The sequence below is a fragment of the Glossina fuscipes genome, unplaced genomic scaffold, assembly GCF_014805625.2.
Source record: "Glossina fuscipes isolate IAEA_lab_2018 unplaced genomic scaffold, Yale_Gfus_2 88, whole genome shotgun sequence".
Classification (NCBI taxonomy): domain Eukaryota; kingdom Metazoa; phylum Arthropoda; class Insecta; order Diptera; family Glossinidae; genus Glossina; species Glossina fuscipes.
In genome coordinates, this window is record NW_023998442.1 from 621,824 (window position 1) to 639,051 (window position 17,228).

The 17,228-nt window shown below is 33.0% G+C and overlaps 3 protein-coding genes and 1 non-coding gene across 5 annotated transcripts in view; 3 read left to right on the forward strand and 1 right to left on the reverse strand.

Annotated features, from left to right (window-relative positions):
• The first annotated feature begins 630 nt into the window (after positions 1-630).
• LOC119638377 (chromosomal protein D1) lies at positions 631-2,372 on the forward strand. The gene is made up of 3 exons (XM_038035135.1): positions 631-1,449; positions 1,525-1,973; positions 2,037-2,372. Exons 1-3 carry the CDS (start codon positions 978-980, stop codon positions 2,040-2,042), a joined length of 927 nt encoding a protein of 308 aa, XP_037891063.1. The 5' UTR covers positions 631-977; the 3' UTR covers positions 2,043-2,372.
• A 2,872-nt stretch (positions 2,373-5,244) lies between these two features.
• On the reverse strand, positions 5,245-5,339 carry Trnay-gua. The gene is made up of 2 exons: positions 5,303-5,339; positions 5,245-5,280 (listed from the first exon to the last, which is right to left on the reverse strand). It is a non-coding gene; the product is annotated as a tRNA-Tyr (tRNA).
• A 2,821-nt stretch (positions 5,340-8,160) lies between these two features.
• LOC119638337 (maternal protein pumilio-like) lies at positions 8,161-14,207 on the forward strand (the record flags this gene model as incomplete). The annotated part of the gene is made up of 3 exons (XM_038035076.1): positions 8,161-8,574; positions 11,397-12,510; positions 13,794-14,207. Coding segments are annotated over exons 2-3 (660 nt in total), but the record flags the coding sequence as incomplete, so codon positions are not given.
• LOC119638334 (maternal protein pumilio) overlaps positions 14,170-17,228 on the forward strand; it is a 421,934-nt gene continuing 418,875 nt past the window's right edge. For both annotated transcript variants that reach the window (XM_038035068.1, XM_038035069.1), the window contains exon 1: positions 14,170-14,591. In XM_038035068.1, the coding sequence (XP_037890996.1) occupies positions 14,238-14,591 (354 nt within the window). In that variant the 5' untranslated portion in view covers positions 14,170-14,237. The remainder of the gene's footprint in view (positions 14,592-17,228) is intronic.

The following is a 17,228-nucleotide window of genomic DNA, read 5'->3' on the forward strand; positions in this document are numbered from 1 at the left end:
TAGAGCTAATTAATTTCGATCACTGTAGGACCATTAAAAATGAATGATAATATTCAAAAGAGGTAAGTAGAAATTTTTAATATGATGGGGTCAGAGAGCGACATCGACGATAACAACAATAGAACACATTTCTCTTGTCTCTCAGAATATTCTGGAATTCGCGATGCATATAATTAAATGTTTCTTATTCTTGTTCTCGCTTCTAACATTTAAAGTATTTTTATTATTTGCTGGAGTACAAGGAGAAATAATGTAAAAAAAATTAAGGCCCACAGAAATATAGTCCAGTTATTCTTTTTTCTTTTTTAGCGGTAACTATCGTCGACTTTTATCGCCCGTGAGGTCTGTAGATTGTACAAATGTTTACACGAGTGCAAAAGAAGAAACGAGTAATTAAACTAAAGAACCCACGCCATTGTTAGAGTTACCGAAGTCCCCCATTTACGATTGTTACTGCTTTGTTTTTTACATAATTTCAAATACTACATAACATTGTCGTTAGCAATAAATATGGATGTATTGAAGTTACATGTTTTGGCCATAAATGTTCAACCCATAATTTTATTGTTAAAAAAAATTTTAAATGGTTTATAGTACTTCGCTGAAATTGAAAATCTAAATGACGGCAACCCTAGTCAAATCATAACGCAAAGCAATCACTAATTATTAATTGAGTTTTTTTTTCATTTCAAATCAAGAATTTATATAGATTAACAAAACAGTTTGGCGTTAAGCGAATTTTTTTATTGGGAATCAATATTTATTTGAGTTCGATTTCTGAAACTTTTTCATTTTACTTAAGTGGAAAATAAAAAAAAGAATAAAAGAAAAAAAAAAGCAGAATTTGTATATACAAAGAAAGAGGGAAAATAGTGGAAACGATAAAAAAAGCGCGTGAATAGTTTGCGGCAGTAATCTCACTTATTTGAAATCAACTTGAAAAAGTAGTAGTGTGCGTGCGAATTGGTAGTTATTATATGAGAGCACCAAATAAAATGGACGTAGAAAAAGCCGTTAATAACGACCTAGATAGAGAGTCTTCAGGGACTGTACCAAAAAAACGCGGGCGTCCCTCTAAACCGGATACACCAAAAAAAATTCCGACTGGTCGCGGTCGAGGTCGACCAGCAAAGAAAGCCGGAACTATTCCAGCGAAACCGGTCGCAAAAATTCATAATGACGATGTTTCTGAAGAGGATGAAGGTACTTCTGGTGATGGCCCCGTAACTGTTAGCCGGGGTAGACCATCTAAACTAAATAAACCAAAGCTTCGCATTGAGGCAACTGGTAAAGGTCGCGGACGGCCAAAGAAAATGCCTAAGCCTGATGAAGAAGACGATGATGATGATCGCCAATTGAGTAATTCTAAGTCTGCAAGACCATCACCGAAGAAGTTGACAGGTCGAGGACGTGGTCGGCCTAAAAAAATTAAAAATAGTGAAGATGAGAGTAAATAAATATGAATAAAAAATTGTAGCACTAACAATGTGCTAAAAATGTTTACTTTTTTTCATGTCGACTTAGGCTCTGACGACAAAAATGATGATGAAGAGGAACGCCGAACAGTTGGTCGGCCCCCTACCGGCGGAGTGAATCTAAACATAGAGCGTACAGGACGTGGCCAAGGCCGTCCTAAGAAAGGCGTTGCTGTAAAACGGACCGCGAACGGCGATAGCGATATCTCAAAAAAACGAGGACGGCCTGCAGCTTCTAACAAACAATCGTACAAGCCGACGGGAAAGCCACGTGGACGTCCAAGCGCCAATAAGAGCGGTGCCGTTAATTCTCAGGACGAGGATGACAATAAATCTGATGATGATGATATCAACAAGTCGAAAACTGCGGATGATCTTAGATCCTATCTCGTTAGCGATGATGACAAAGATAACGATAATGATAAAGATAACGACATTGATAATGAAAACGACGATGATAATGGTAATGATAATGACGATAATGAGAACGAAAACGAGGTATAATTCAATGAAGTACAAATAATTTAGTAAAACGATATATAAATCACTCTTTCATTGCAGGATTGAAGGATGCGTGTTTGTCGGAGAAGTGAAAATTAAAAGGAACATTAATTATAACAAGCTCCTACACATTAGGAGTTAATTAGTTTAAGATATATTCTACTTTAAGTATTTTCATAGATTTGTTTTTTCATATATCCACTATGTGCTTTCTTAAATGTTTAAATAATAAGATGTGCTCCTTAAAACAGGAAAATATAAAGAGATGTCAACTGAGATCGAAAGCGTATAGTACGTTAAGGTTACGTTTTTTTTTCTTAGTTTTTTCGTTTCATACCATCTGAATTTTTTACTATGTAGTTGAAAAATAAATTATATCATCAATTAGAAAAATAATTAACAATTTTTTAAAAATACAAATTTTGCTTGGTGGGGACAAAATAAAGTCGATTGGGCTTTTATTACAAGATGCCTAGATTCATTGCAAATATCCAAATAGAATAAGTGAGACTTGATTTCCACTGCCTCCAGCATGTTTCACTTGAAAATAAAAGTTGAAACTTCTCAGAAGAGTTTTAAATAAAACTGTGAGCTATTTTTCTTTTTTTCCCACGCAAAACTATTGCTATGAAACTAGAAGTAATATTTAAACGAAACTGTAAGTAATTACTAAAGCAATTACGAATTGAGAAAATAGTTCTCATTTTCAGCACGGGTTAAAAACTTTCATCCCTTTAATCTATAATTTGGTAATCATATAACTACAATTTTGTTTATTCTTAGATGTGGCAATACTGCTTGCGATTTTTGCCGAGAAAAATTGCAGAGCAGCGGAAAATCTCTTATGTATATTTGTGCAAAAGTTTAGGAAAAATTTTATCTTGCATCGAAGCGTATGTAAATTGTCTTTAAATATTTTGCAAATGTAAATTAAATGTGTACAGAAAATAGTATTAAAATAAATTTAAGCGAAATATTACGTGTAAATCTCGTCATGTAAAAAATTCATTCTAAAAAAGGTGTGTGTGAGTGCATTTTTTTTTCTTTTCTTTCAAGAATACTCCTTGAAAAAGGAAATATTAAAAAGAACAAACGCTAAGAATACACTCCCCGAAGCAGACAGTCGCAAGGCAAACAATATAATTAACGAAACAGAAAACGGAGATGTCGCGTATATATGTATATATGAAAATACGCGTCCATTAAAAATACCGCTAATAAGTAGTGAGTGTAAACAATTATAGATATTTGAATTTGTTTTTTTTTTTTTTTTTTTTTTTTAAGTTTTAAAAATTTTAAATTTTTTTTAAAAGTTTTTATAAAAAAAAATTTTTATTTTTTTTTTTTTTTTTTTTTTTTTTTTTTTTGCTTAAAGGTTAATAATCTTCACTTGTTTTGAAAAGGTTTTCTAAACAAAACTTGTGATTGTTCGTCTCTTTTGTTGTTACTTCTATTTTAGCTTTATGTATGCGAGAGTATAAAAAAGATCTTTTAAAAATAGCGTATAATAATAATAATAATAAAAAGAACAACAATACACAAACGTATTAATGTACATATATTTATATATAGGTGTATATATGTATAAATATATGTATGTATGTGTGCAACGAAATGCCGCAAACAAAAGGAACATAATCACATAAATTCATAGGCTTGCACACATTTACGCATGTTTACATAATTAAAAAAGAAGGCTTTATTGTTTGCATAAACTTATCGAAATCATTCTGGGAAAAACGGGCTTTTGTGCTAAAAAGATTTTCAAAGATTTCAACAATTTTTGTTAATTAATACATGTTTGAACAGAGGGTTATTGCATTTTTTCTTTTAAACGTATTTTCCGTGCGTATTTGTAAGAGATGTTGTCTCTTTCGTACATTTGCAAATGGTCAGTTGTTACGAACAGCGTAGTGCTTACAAGTCGTTAACAAACAGCGTTGTATTTTTCTATAAAAGAGTGCATATAACGACCAGATATGGGTTAGATTATAATTGCCTTGGCTTCTTTTATGCTGAAATGTATTCTAAAGCAATGTAAAAAGTACAAAAGATCAAGATCAGATGGCAGTTAAGGTACCTCAAAAAATGTTGGCGATAGTTTGAGTAACTGAGTTAGTATATAAACTAAAAATTTTTAAAATAAAACTTGATTCATAAAAAAATTAATTTGATATTGAATAAATAAGAAGATTATATGCGGCTGTGACCGAATTTTTGATAACTACCATTTCCAAAATGGAAATGGTTATTTAGCGCTAACTCTATGATGGAGTAGTTGGTTTTTTCCAGTTTTCACATGTAGAACATATTTAGAAATTATTATATTTATATTGTAGTAAATTGTGAGGAAAAATGAGGAAAAATCCCACTTTTTTCTTTGTATTTGAAGGCAGTTGTCTCCTGTTTACCCTATAGTGGGCGCTTACCATTTAAATGATATAGAGACTTTTCAATATGATATTGTGGCCATGAATTTTCAAACATTTTGTTATCCTTGGAGCCACTACTCTAATTTTTGCGGACTGTTTAGTGCAGGTATTATACGGTGTCGAATGAGCGGACATATACAGATCAATTCGTAATTTGGTACTGTGTGAAAATATAATTAAGAGATATTTTCAGTTTACTTGTGGCCTTGTGCGGTTGCAAACTTTTTAACAAAATGAATGCGTCCTGTTAGACATATACATATATACACATGAATATATATATATATATTGCATAGTATATACTTATTATGTACGTATACATATATACGATAAAACTAAATTTTTTAATTATATATATAAATTTTATTATTTATTGTGATATATTAATTTTATTATTTATTAATACATGTAATAAAATTAATACAATTTTGTTAACATATGTGTATATATATATTAAATTTATTATATGTTTATATATTAATTTTAGTATATATTTATATATTAATTTAGTATATATTAATTTAGTATATATTTATATATTAATTTAGTATATATTTATTTAGTATATATTTATATATTTATTTAGTATATATTTATATATTTATTTAGTATGTATTTATATATTTATTTAGTATGTATTTATATATTTATTTAGTATGTATTTACGTATTAATTTTATTATTTACATAATTTTTTTTAATTATTTGTATATATTTTACTATTCATACCTTTATTTTACTTCATATATGCACAATTTATATTCTCAAATGCAGCGAATGCGAACGATTTGCCACAATTAGTTCACAAATTATACTGTAAATTTAAAAAAAAAAAACTCCTTCGAGCCGGATTTGAACCAGCGACCTATGGATTTCTACTTTGCATTTGACACTTCTACAGTCCACCGCTCTACCAACTGAGCTATCGAAGGCTTATATGTTTTGGGAACATTTTTCGTATAGATACAATGAGCTACGGAATAAGTAAAAGTAGTTTCCTGCAGAAATTCAAACATCATTTCTTATAAAACTGCGTAGATATTTTTAATTTGTTTCATCTTCGTTAACAATTCTTTGAAGCAACTATATATAACTTACGGAAAAAAGAAATATAGCAATCTTATAGATCCAATACTCTCTGCAAATAGTATTACTTGCATTATTAGCACCATTAGTGGGCTGCATAATTTTACCTTCCGACTATTGAAAAAGAAAAGTGCTTGAAAATATAAAATTATAATGAGAGGTAAGGAAAAAGAACCTTTTTTCGATATGCCTCTCATTCACTACAGGTGATGCTTTACCACGTTCTTAAACAGTCTTAAACACTTCCAAACACTTCAAAATAATAGCAATTCAACATCAAAACCTTATTAAGAGAAAATCTAGCCTGTCTTTTCATACATAGACTTCAATACGTATATTTGGGATTTATAATTTAAACAAAGTCGACAAAATCGAATAATTTCGAATATTTAACATTGCATTGACTGTATTTTGTTTAATAACAAATTGTGTTTATTATAGATATCAAAATGTGTGACAATTCGTTTTTCTAAAAAGGGATATTGCGGCGGCACCGTACACGCTCCACATTGGATCCTTCAAAGTCACTACCTTTCACATATTTTTTCAGTATAGCGAAAATCTGCGAGTTCAATACTTGAAAACGTCTTTTACGCACTTCATCTTTGAGCATTTCTTCGTGTATACCAAAATGTGCATGTGAATCAAAGTAATAATCGCGGGAAGTCATTTCCTTCGCCAGAGTAGCGCCTTCTGTCTCATTATTGGGTTTTTTCATTATGTTAATATTTGCACAATGTCGTATTAGCCGCAATTTCATAAACAAACATGTATAATGTTTGCTAATGTAACGCTATTAAGGGTATTTTCAGACAATTTATTTCTCGTTAAAGGAGACTTGTACTTTCCAGTCTCAATTTTTATAATATTTGCTATTTCGAGTAAAGAGAAACGGAGAAAAATAAGAATAATCTAAACAATAAAGAAAATGTGTAAATTTTGCGGGATAGTTTAAAGATCTTTAAACGTTGCAAAAGCAATTAAGTGATCAGTACGTAAAAGTATACAAAGTACAAAAGTAATAATTACGAGGAAATATAACAGATTGCGCATGTAAGGAGTATTTTGTTCTATTTTAGTGAAACAGTTTACACATGAAAAAATTGTGTAATTTTATTATAGTTTACCATCGGTTCTTTTAACAAATAGCCTTCAACTTCTTTCTATAAAAGCACATAATACTTATTTGGTAAGTGAGAAAAGCTACACTCTTCTCATCGAGTGCTATTTATACTTAAAACATTTTTGAAAGACTTTGCGATAATAGTAGGATATTATGTAAATAGTGCAGCAACAGTTTTTATATCTTACCAATTTTTTGAAAAGCTTTAGGTAAGAATAGCCGGCTTGTTGCGTTATGCAAATTATTGGTATTTTTTCTTGACATAAATTCAAGCTGGGCGATGCCGATATTGTTTCTGGCAAAAATAGCTAGATAGGAATAAGAAAGTTTCTATATGTAATTGTAAAACTAGAGTCTTTAGAAGCATTATCACCGTGAAATTCCTTTTTCCAATGCAATACAATACTGCACTTCTTCTTTTATACTTTTTATATTTCTGAGGGAAAATTTTGCATCGAAATATGTGTAGAGATCCCCGTTAAGTAAATTCTTAAGACGGCGAACTTAGGAAAACCGCCCAATCAATTTAGCCTTTTATTGTTTAGACCAATGAAAATAAAAACAAAAAAATCCGCATTACGACACTACACATAGTACAAAAGCTGCCTGAAGATTCAATTAAAACTGAACATAATTTATTATCAAAGGTGAAAGTACGGCAAACTGATTAAGCAAATAAGGAATTGAGGAAGAGTGGTACTCATTTTTTTGGGCCTACTAAGTAATCGGAATTCTAAAATCAGCTTTTACTATGGCCACGTGCTCGAATTAGTTCAAGAGATATGTCCGCAACATTGATTTTATGTATTTCCTTAAAGTCTATGATCGCTCATCTTAAATGTTGACATTGCTCCTTTATACAGAATGATATCAAGTTTTGAAACATTGAAGAATTAAAGAATTTTTTTATAAGTTTGATATTCTTATTAAATTGGAAAAGCAAGTATTCTTCTTTAGTTAAGCGGATAACAAATCGCCACATTTTTTTAATGATTACAACGTGTTGACAACACAAGCATATACATAAAGCATAAGAACATAGGAAGCAGTAGAAAAATATGCAAAACAAATTAAGGAAATTGGTAATGGGAGAATAACAAAGAGATTGAGTGAGTGCAGTTATATATATAGGTAAGGGCTGAAAGAGATAGAGAGACAAAGAGAGCTAAAAAGGAAAAGAGCAGAAATGAGAGTAATTGTCTGAAAAAGACCGCAAATATCATAGCATGATAGGGAAGGCGGCGCAAGTTAAAACAGAAGCATTTTGTGTGTGTTCTCGCGACGAAGAAATTTTTCTTCTGCCGACAAAAGTTTACAAATTAAATCCTTTGTGTAAATAATTGTATAAAATCTAAATATATATATATATATATATTTATATACATGTACATATGCATGTATACGTATGTATATGCATAAGAAAAGTTCATAGAAAAATATTTGTGTCTAAATTGTGTAAAAGAATATATAACCAATCAACTCTGTATAACATAAAAAAGAAAAAAAAAATTCTTTTTGTATGCGTGCTTTTGAAACAAAAAAAAAATAAAATAAAATATATATATATATATATGTGTGAGTTGGTTACTACCATTTAGCCATCACGGAAAAAACTTTGTCACCTAATTCAATTATTTGTACAGAAATTCTACGCTTGTAAAACATTGCTGTAAAGTGAAACATATACATGTACAACGGCGTTCTCTTGTCCACACATATATATATATATATATATTTATATATTATACGCGTTTAGTTTAAAACAAATTCCTGTGTAAATTATTTTCATAGTCATCGCAAACTACAAACAAAATCAACTCATCATCTCTTCGTCGTGCTCGGTTCCGTGTGCATTAATCATATTTGATCAGTGACTGACTATATAACCGATAAATCACTTTACTTCAAAGAAGAATAATACAAACAAAAAAAAAAATAAATAAAGAAAAAAAAAAACGGTAAAAATCAATGATTTTCTTAATTCAAATAACTTTAAAAATATTTCTATTAAAAGAAAAATAATTTTTTTTTTTTAATGAGGATTTCAGCTTGAAGATGAGCAGAATTTATGAATTTCGAAATTATTTTACTTTTTTTTTTGCTGCAATAATTGTAATTTTTCTTATTTTGTTTTTTTTATCGTAATTTATTTAAACTTATTTACTTGTATCTTTATTCCTCTCTAAATATATATATACATATATATATTAATAGCATATTTATTTATATGTGAAATTTTTCATTTTCTTTATAGAATTATATTGTCCGCAGTCCATCATTATCCTCTCTTTTCGTTGGTGTTATTTTCTTTTTTACTTTGCTAAGCTCATTTCTTCTTTGTTTCTTATTCTCTCTTTCTTTCTCTCTCCTTTTTCCTTCCCTCTCGCAATATATGTTTCTTCCTTATTACAGTCGTTGACATTAGTTGCTTTCATAAATTATCTTTCCTTTTATTTTCGTCGTCTGCAAATGTGCGTGTTTTTCTACTGTTATGTCGCGTTCTTCATTAGCGGTTGATGGTTATACGTTTAAGATTCGCTTTTGTTTGAGACGTCTTATTTGCCGATCAGAACTTGTTTTTTTTTTCTTTCCTTTCTTTTGCGGTATCCTTGTTTGGTTAGTTTCTGTATTTTAAGTAAATTTCTCATCTTTGCTGTGTTATATAATTTCGTTACACAGTATGTTTTTGTAACGTCTGCTTTCTACGCGCATTTTATTTCGTTTATTGTTGTCTTTTGTACACCATGTGCTTAATTTTTGTGTGGTTTTTCTTAATTCATTTTTGTTTTTGTACACTGTCTCGCTCTTTATTTGTTCGTATCTTTATGCTCTCTGTTCTCACGCTTTTTTCTTCGCTTTTTTTTTTTCTTTACTTTTATTAGGACTCGCATTTCTTTAAAAAGTTCTATTGTTGTGTATTGCTTTATAAACTACCACTAAAGGATGTAAACAGATTGCTTTGTCATTCCGTTGGTAACAGCTGTAGATTGCATTCAGAGAGCATCTGTACTCGCATGTACATTGAATTACTGCGACATTTATGTAGTCAATTTGCCATATTCTGCTTGCACAAAATGTTTATAGAACTTCAGCGATAGATGCATATATATAGAAGTACAATTCTTGTCATTAAATGTTGCAATCACATTGTCTTGTCGTTCCATTTGAAAGTGAGACTGTACAATGCCATATGTACCGATTTGATTCCTCAGACTTCAAATTCATTAATTTGTACCTAATACATACATGACAAATGCAGAAATTTAAGACTGACGCGCTTAAAATAGGGAATTAATATAGTTCCTTGTTCCTATGTTATTACCAGAGATATTTGCCCGACTGTTGTAGTAATTGGACAAACCCAACGGAGATGTCATACCTTATATCCGCATGTGCAAATCAATTTCAGATTCAGTGTCAATTCATCTATGCCTGCGCGGATGAAGCCGAATTTGATCTACGTAGCTACAATTCGAAGTAAATCAAGACCTGTTGTTACCTTCTAAGGGATAAAACCGGTTTGCCCTGCGCTGTGCCATTGACGACAGTCACTGACGCATATGGCAGAATTAACTTTTTTGTTTTAAATACATAGAAGAAGATCGGATCAGAATATCGGCAAAAGTTTTATATTGTATCATAACCTTGGTGGAAATATACATATGTCTTAAGCATATGTGCTTATGCATATGTATATATTTATGCATATGATCTATCCATACACAAATATATATAAAATGTGTAGGTATATATATGTATAAAATTAAGTGTAATTTATGCATATATAATATAAATATGTAACAAATTATATAAATATATTTACTTATGTTTGTTATATATATATATACATACCCATGTATGCGGGCGGGAAAAGTATATATAACAATTCTTCCTCACCGAATGTGGTATTTTCTTTTTCTTCAAACAGTAGCGCCATGTTTCAACTCCAAATCATATAGTCATAAAAATTGTCCGACATAAACATGCTTAATTCACGCTCAACCGTTCGGTTTTATTTTTGATATACAAGACGGTGATATAGTGTTTCATTTCAAGATTTTTCACCCTTTTAGGGGAACATTTTGCGAGCATAGAAATTTCAATAGCAATCACATTGAGTCGTATTCAACCCTCGTTGCAGCCATGCGTCAGTTGCAAATCAAATCAAACAAAAAAAAAAAAAAGGAAAAAAAATGAAAAAACAAAATGAGATACAAACGCTTATTTGATTGATTGTTTTCCATATTTTGCGAGTTTTATTGAACAATTACATCGAATAAACCGAGAAGCTGTAAAAGAACTTGCTCTCGTCGGCTTCAAAAGATTTTAATTAATTTGTTGGCTGCGTCTATGCGGTACTATTAATAATATTTTTAATGTAGTCATTGATTTGCTTATTAAATAATAAATGCAAACGTTCTGGTAGTAGTTTTACAATCTCAACGGTTTTTGGATAAAATTCAACTACACTATAAACTCTCGATGCTTTTGCAGCCTGCATAATACTAAGGTCTGCATTATAATCAGCTGATTCGCTCACTTTTTATATTCACTTTGTAAATATTGTTTGATTGATTACATTTAAATAGACCTTTTAGGAATTTATTATCATAACAACCCTGCATTTTGCAGAATTTCTCCTCTTGTTCTGTAATCATCATCGTTGTATTTGTTATTTTCAATTTAGTTCTTCTTCTTTTCAAATGTAATTTTATTTATCTTCCTAAATTTTATTCAAAGAATTAATATTATTCAATTTCTTTTCTTCTTTTCATTGCAGTGTAAATTCGTTCCGAGTTTTGTACAAAATATTTTCTACCATAATCTCACACACACATATACATATATATACATACACACACGCATCTTTATACGTAAATGTAAAGCAGTTAATATTATCTCTGTATAAAAATTATTTAAGAATATTGTAAATTTTTCACCGTATGCACTGAACATTCACTAATCATAACGGTTTCTTATGGAATTCTTAACTCTAAAGTGAGACGCGAAATTGCCCTCTATTCTCGCGTTATCGTATTCGATTATGTATTAAATAAAAATTCGTGAAAACGTTTCCGTGTATAAATTTATTTCTAAGTTATTTTGTTTCCGAAAAAGACTGAATTTCAAACTCGTCGTATCGTAAATCGCGTGCGCATCGTCGTCATCGTCTACGAACTTAATTCAAAATTGTGTTTGTGTGTGTGCAAATTGAAAAAAGAAAAAGCAAAAAAATTACAAATAAGAGAAATTGCATTATAATTCGTTAGAGCGTTCGCTAAATCGTCCGTCGCTCTTTTCGAAAGATTTCAAATTGTCGAAAGTGTAGTGATTACACAGTACGCCGTTGCAATAAGCAACAGCATTTGTTTTATTTTTTTGTGAAAAGTGTTTTAAGAAACGGCCTCAAAATAGAGCTGCTACCGACACCCACAATTTCCTTCGCCCCCATCGAGCCTACTGCGTCTTCGCACTACTCGCCCTTCTATCAATCACCGCCCGCATTGCAATCGTCGCATCATCAAACCCAACCGCATAACTTTCTGCTAACACCACCACTGTCATCTATAGCACCAACGTCTTCGTCTGCTGCGAGTTCCGGTACTATAGTAGCGCCTCAGACAACGAATAATTTCCAAGAGCCACATATGAAGTTATTAGGCAGCAGCGATGATCGAAATGTTCGCGGTGGTGATCAAACGGTGCAGCGCACTGTTGATGATGCCTCGGCAGCGGTTGGTTACGTATTCCAGCGTCCATCGACGGGCGGCGTAGCTCCGGGCAGTGGCGTAGGCGGTGTGCCATCCAGTCATGATGCGGCTGCGGCCGAATATGCTGCGCAGTTTGCTCAAAAGCAATCTCGTTGGGCTTGTGGCGACGATCATACTATCGATGTAAGTAAAAACAAGAAAAAGAAAAGCAAAAGAAACAAAGAAAATTACACTGATTTTTTTTATTAGAAAATTGGATAGAGAGGCAGGCTTGAAGAAAAAAAGAGCTTACGTACACAAACTTAATTGCACCGGCTTTTATGAATTTTTAGTCATTTCAATAAGACGATCGTCTATGTCATACGTAAACTGAAAAAGTTATACTTCCGATTTTAAATAAACGCAAGATGAAGTCGAAAATGTTAAGAAAATTAGTGCCTTTTAGAAGACAGGAGATGTAAGACGTTGCTGTTCTTTCTTTGTTTGCAAGAATTTGCAAGAATATTCTTTTGATTCTATTTAACTTTTGCTCTCTTCCCTTTTTTTCTTACGCATTCCAATCCTTGCCCTACTTTCGTGCTCCATTATGTGCACAGTGGTGGTGTTTGGTCAAAGCAAGCATTTTGGCTTATTGACTGAAACGCAACTGTTGTTGTTGTTTTAAGGCGCAATATTGTTAGTTTATTATCCTAGATTGCATCAAAATTTATTTGCGGAGCTGACTGGGTTGTCTGGAGTGCGTTAGCTAAGAGCAGAAAAAAAAAAAGTAAAAAGGAGTGGTGAAAACCAGAACATAAGGCCGGAGAAGATATATTAATAAATTCCATTGCTTTCAGATTGTTTAGGTACGTGCTTTGGTGAATTCCTCTAAAATTTTTCACTGCAATGCAGGATATTAAAAGAACATTAATTACGTGGCGAAATTATTTGCTGCGAGGATAAGAAAACGTAACCAACTAACGTGGCACGTGGTATTGTTTGCTACAACAAAATATAGGCCGATGCACTAAATTATTTTTAAATGCCTTCAAACATCATGTTCAGGTCAAAAAGAAATTCCAAAATAATGAAGTTTATACTTGACTCGATCGGAATATAACGAGAAATCGTTATTATTAGGTGTTTGCGAAAATTTTGATCACTTGAAAAAGGCATTCATTGTGGAAAATTGATACAATAATCAAAGCAGTTTCCATCATTTTCTACAACATTTTACAATATCTTTGGCCAATTGCCGATATCATGTCGAAACAACTTATATTAGATTGGCCGCGATCTACCCGCTAACTCATTTTCGCGCTTCTTCAACTTTGCGATTTGCTGTTTATATCGTCTATTTATATTTTCTTTTTCCTCCTAAACGTCATAACTTTACTGTATTATTAAGTGCCTAGATAGAGTTTTTTCTTTCTTTTTTTCCCCATTTTCTTTTTTATACAAAAACTATTTTTCATTCGCTATTTTAGAACCCTGATAAATGGAAATACAATCCACCAATGAATCCCGCCAATGCGGCGCCTGGAGCACCACCTGGTGGTGGCCCTGGGACTATCGGACCCATTGGCATGGGGACTGGTATGGGTGGCATAGGGAGTAATGGCGGGCTTCATCCCTCGATGGGCGGACCTAATCAAATGGGAAATTCAGCTGCTGCAGCGGCTGCGGCTGCAGCAGGCATGGCTGCAATGCAGCAAGCAGCCGCCGTTGCAAAGCATACTCAAATGATGTCGCAAGTAGCGGCTGTAGCTGCTGCTCAACAACAGCACCATCAACAACAACAACAACAGCAGCAGCAGCAACAACAACAACATCAGCAACAGCAACAACAGCAGCAACAACCACCACATCCAGCACATCAGCAACCACCGCATCCCCAACATCAGCAGCATGGTCCACCCCATCCTTCGCAAATGTCATCGCATCAATTTAATTCCAATTTGCTAAATCACGCTATGAACAATCCGGCCGCTGCGGCAGCTGCAGCTGCAGCTATTGCGGCCGGTATGCCGCACATGCAATTGCCACCAGCTATGCAGAGTGGCAATATTTATGATCATCCCGGCGTTCATCCGGGTGTAGGAATGAATGGAGTAGGTGTTCCAAAACCGCCCCAACCTGGACAACCAGGTCCCGGCGAATTGGTATATTTAGGCGGACAACCCCATGCAGCGGCTGCAGCCGCTTTGGGCATGATGCCACAAAATCAATTTCTAAGTAATCAAGCAGCTGCCGCAGCTGCGGCTGCTAATCGCAATGCTGCAGCGGTAAGTTTCGCTTATTCAACTATTATCTAGCTTAATATTGTATGTTCTTTGTCATATTGATACGTTGGCGAATTAATTGTAAACTTATTGCCATGATTTATATTTAGGCGTTACGGGGCGGTGACGGTAGGGTAATAATTCAAGTCTTTGTGAGTTTCACGTAAATGCATTTTTTTGAAAACACCATTAATACCGGTTGGCCATTAGAGAGAATGCCTGCTTTTTGATATCTACCCCTTTGTCTGAGGAAATCTGTTGCTTTCAAAAATATTTCATTAACAAGAGGCTCCACAAAATCCATACACGTACACATTGTATACGAAGTAGTATTTAAACAGAAGTCTAAAGATTGAAAAACTTTAGAAACAGTCTTCACTTGCATAAACATAAAAACACGACACACGCACAGGTTGTCGTTTAACAGTTGTGAGGGTAGATATGATATATATGGAAAGAGGAAAAAGACAGAAAGGGAAATAGAAGATAGAAAAAAGATTAGGTAGTAATAAAAAGAAAGAAAGTCCGTTGGTAACGCACGTAACGTATTCAGTCGACAAACTAACGTCGTTTTCTTTGGTTAAAAAGAGATGCCGCACTGTTGAATCGGATATATTGCGGATATTGGGATAACTTTAAAACATGGCAAATATGTATCCATGTTTTGTATGCGTAGATGTGCCTTTAAATATGTATTCGTTTTGAGTTATGAGTTACCAGAAATATGGAAAATAAATATATTTGAATCTGGTTGTATATGTGCCCGCCTGTTGGAAATATAGAAAAAGCTATATCTTTGCAAATATTTGCTCCATAAACAGCCAATCCGCCTACGGAAGGGGATGACAAAGTCAGTGTTCGCGAGTTCAAATCCCAAATGCAATAAAGTTTTCTTTGGTCGTAGCTATACCTAGTGCTCATAGGTGCACACACCCCCTACCACCGCCCTATTTCTTTCTCTGTCGTTTCTTCTTTCTGATAGTTACCGCGCTACACAAATAGGGAGCATCCCATGAGTGACTAGTGACTAGTGAAGATTGATATAATCAACCACACGATCTTAAGTTATGACATTTATTACACCATTTACGGTTCGTACACCACTTTGCTTGAAAAATTTGCTCAAGCACTCAGGAGATCTTGGTGGGTGCGTACCCAGTCGATCAGTATTCTGCCGACTAAGCACTTACTACAGCTACGACTGAAAAAAACCCTAACGCACTTGAAATTTGAACCCACGAAGTTATCCATACCTGAAAATTGGAGAAATTTTAGTGCGACGAATTTATTTGTACACCTAATGTATAAATTCGCTTCGAAGTATGGTCATTAATAATTGTATAGGGGAAGAGAAAATTAGTTCCCCGAAAAAATTCTACTTACACTGCACCCCGTAAGATGCGAATAAAACACTGTAGTTAGTTGTAGGCGAATATTTTTCAAGGTTCGTTTTCAAAGCCATTTTTTTTGACCAAATTGAGAGAATCATTGTCTCCGGCATGGTCTTAACGAAATGTAATATTTAAGGAATCGTATATCGTATTATGGCGAATATAATTCACATGGTGAAAATTCACACCTAGCGGGAAACTGAGATCTTGATACGTTTTAGTGAACGTGAAAGGAATCTAAAATTCGCGCTTTGAGTAAATATAACCGTCTTACTTTTGGAAGTGATCTAAGGGAACAGAAAAGAAAAATGGTATAATTTTGCTCGGAAATATACAGAGACGTACACTGAAAATAAATACTGAACGTATTTACTTCGACAACTATGTATGCTCTTATCTCTATGTTATACAGTAAATAATTTTAGTAGCATGCTAGCGTATAATCATAGACATCCACTTAAATGGCCAACTGTATAGACGCAAAATTGTACTTATGTGCTCGTTTTCTGTTTCTTCCACTGCATTTCAGGTATTTTAAGAGCCTCGTAAAGCAGCAGCAGCAACCAGCAACTTCTATTACACTGTAATGGAATTTTCAATGCACTTCTTCTTGTTTGTCGTTCGCTGTCATAGAATGTTCGCCTTGAATTTTAAAGTTTTCTGGCCTGTATTTTCAAGAGAGTTGCTGTGCGAGAGTTTTGTGTTGTTCCCTTTTAAAGTGTTTACAACTGAAACGTGTTTTTCTTTCTTTTATTTATTTATTTATTTATTTATTTTTTTATTACACTTTTTTGCTTCTAAATGGTGCACATCTTATGCTTACATCGGCTATTAAGTTAAATTTAAGTACATATGTGAATATTTGATGCACGTTTTTCTTTGGAGTTATTTAACGTCGCAAAACTTCTAATTCTTATACAAATCATTTGGTAATGCAATGCCACCCGGAAATGTTTGTGTGGAATATTACATAAAATAGAATTTTTGATTAGTTAGTAATGTCTGCTTACGTTAATGATATCTATAGAGTCAAGAATATTGAAGACAAAGAGGAAAATTATCCATGTTATGAAATTTTAAGGTGAGCCGTTATAGGGTCAATAAGGCACGTCGATATGCTACATCCTACATGACCTGTAGGTTAAACATGAGACAATCAGAAAGTGCTTCCGATCGATACAATAAAAGGTGAGTCAGTCTCAAGTCCCTACCAGCTTAATAAAGCGCCTCTTTACTTGGAGAATTAGGA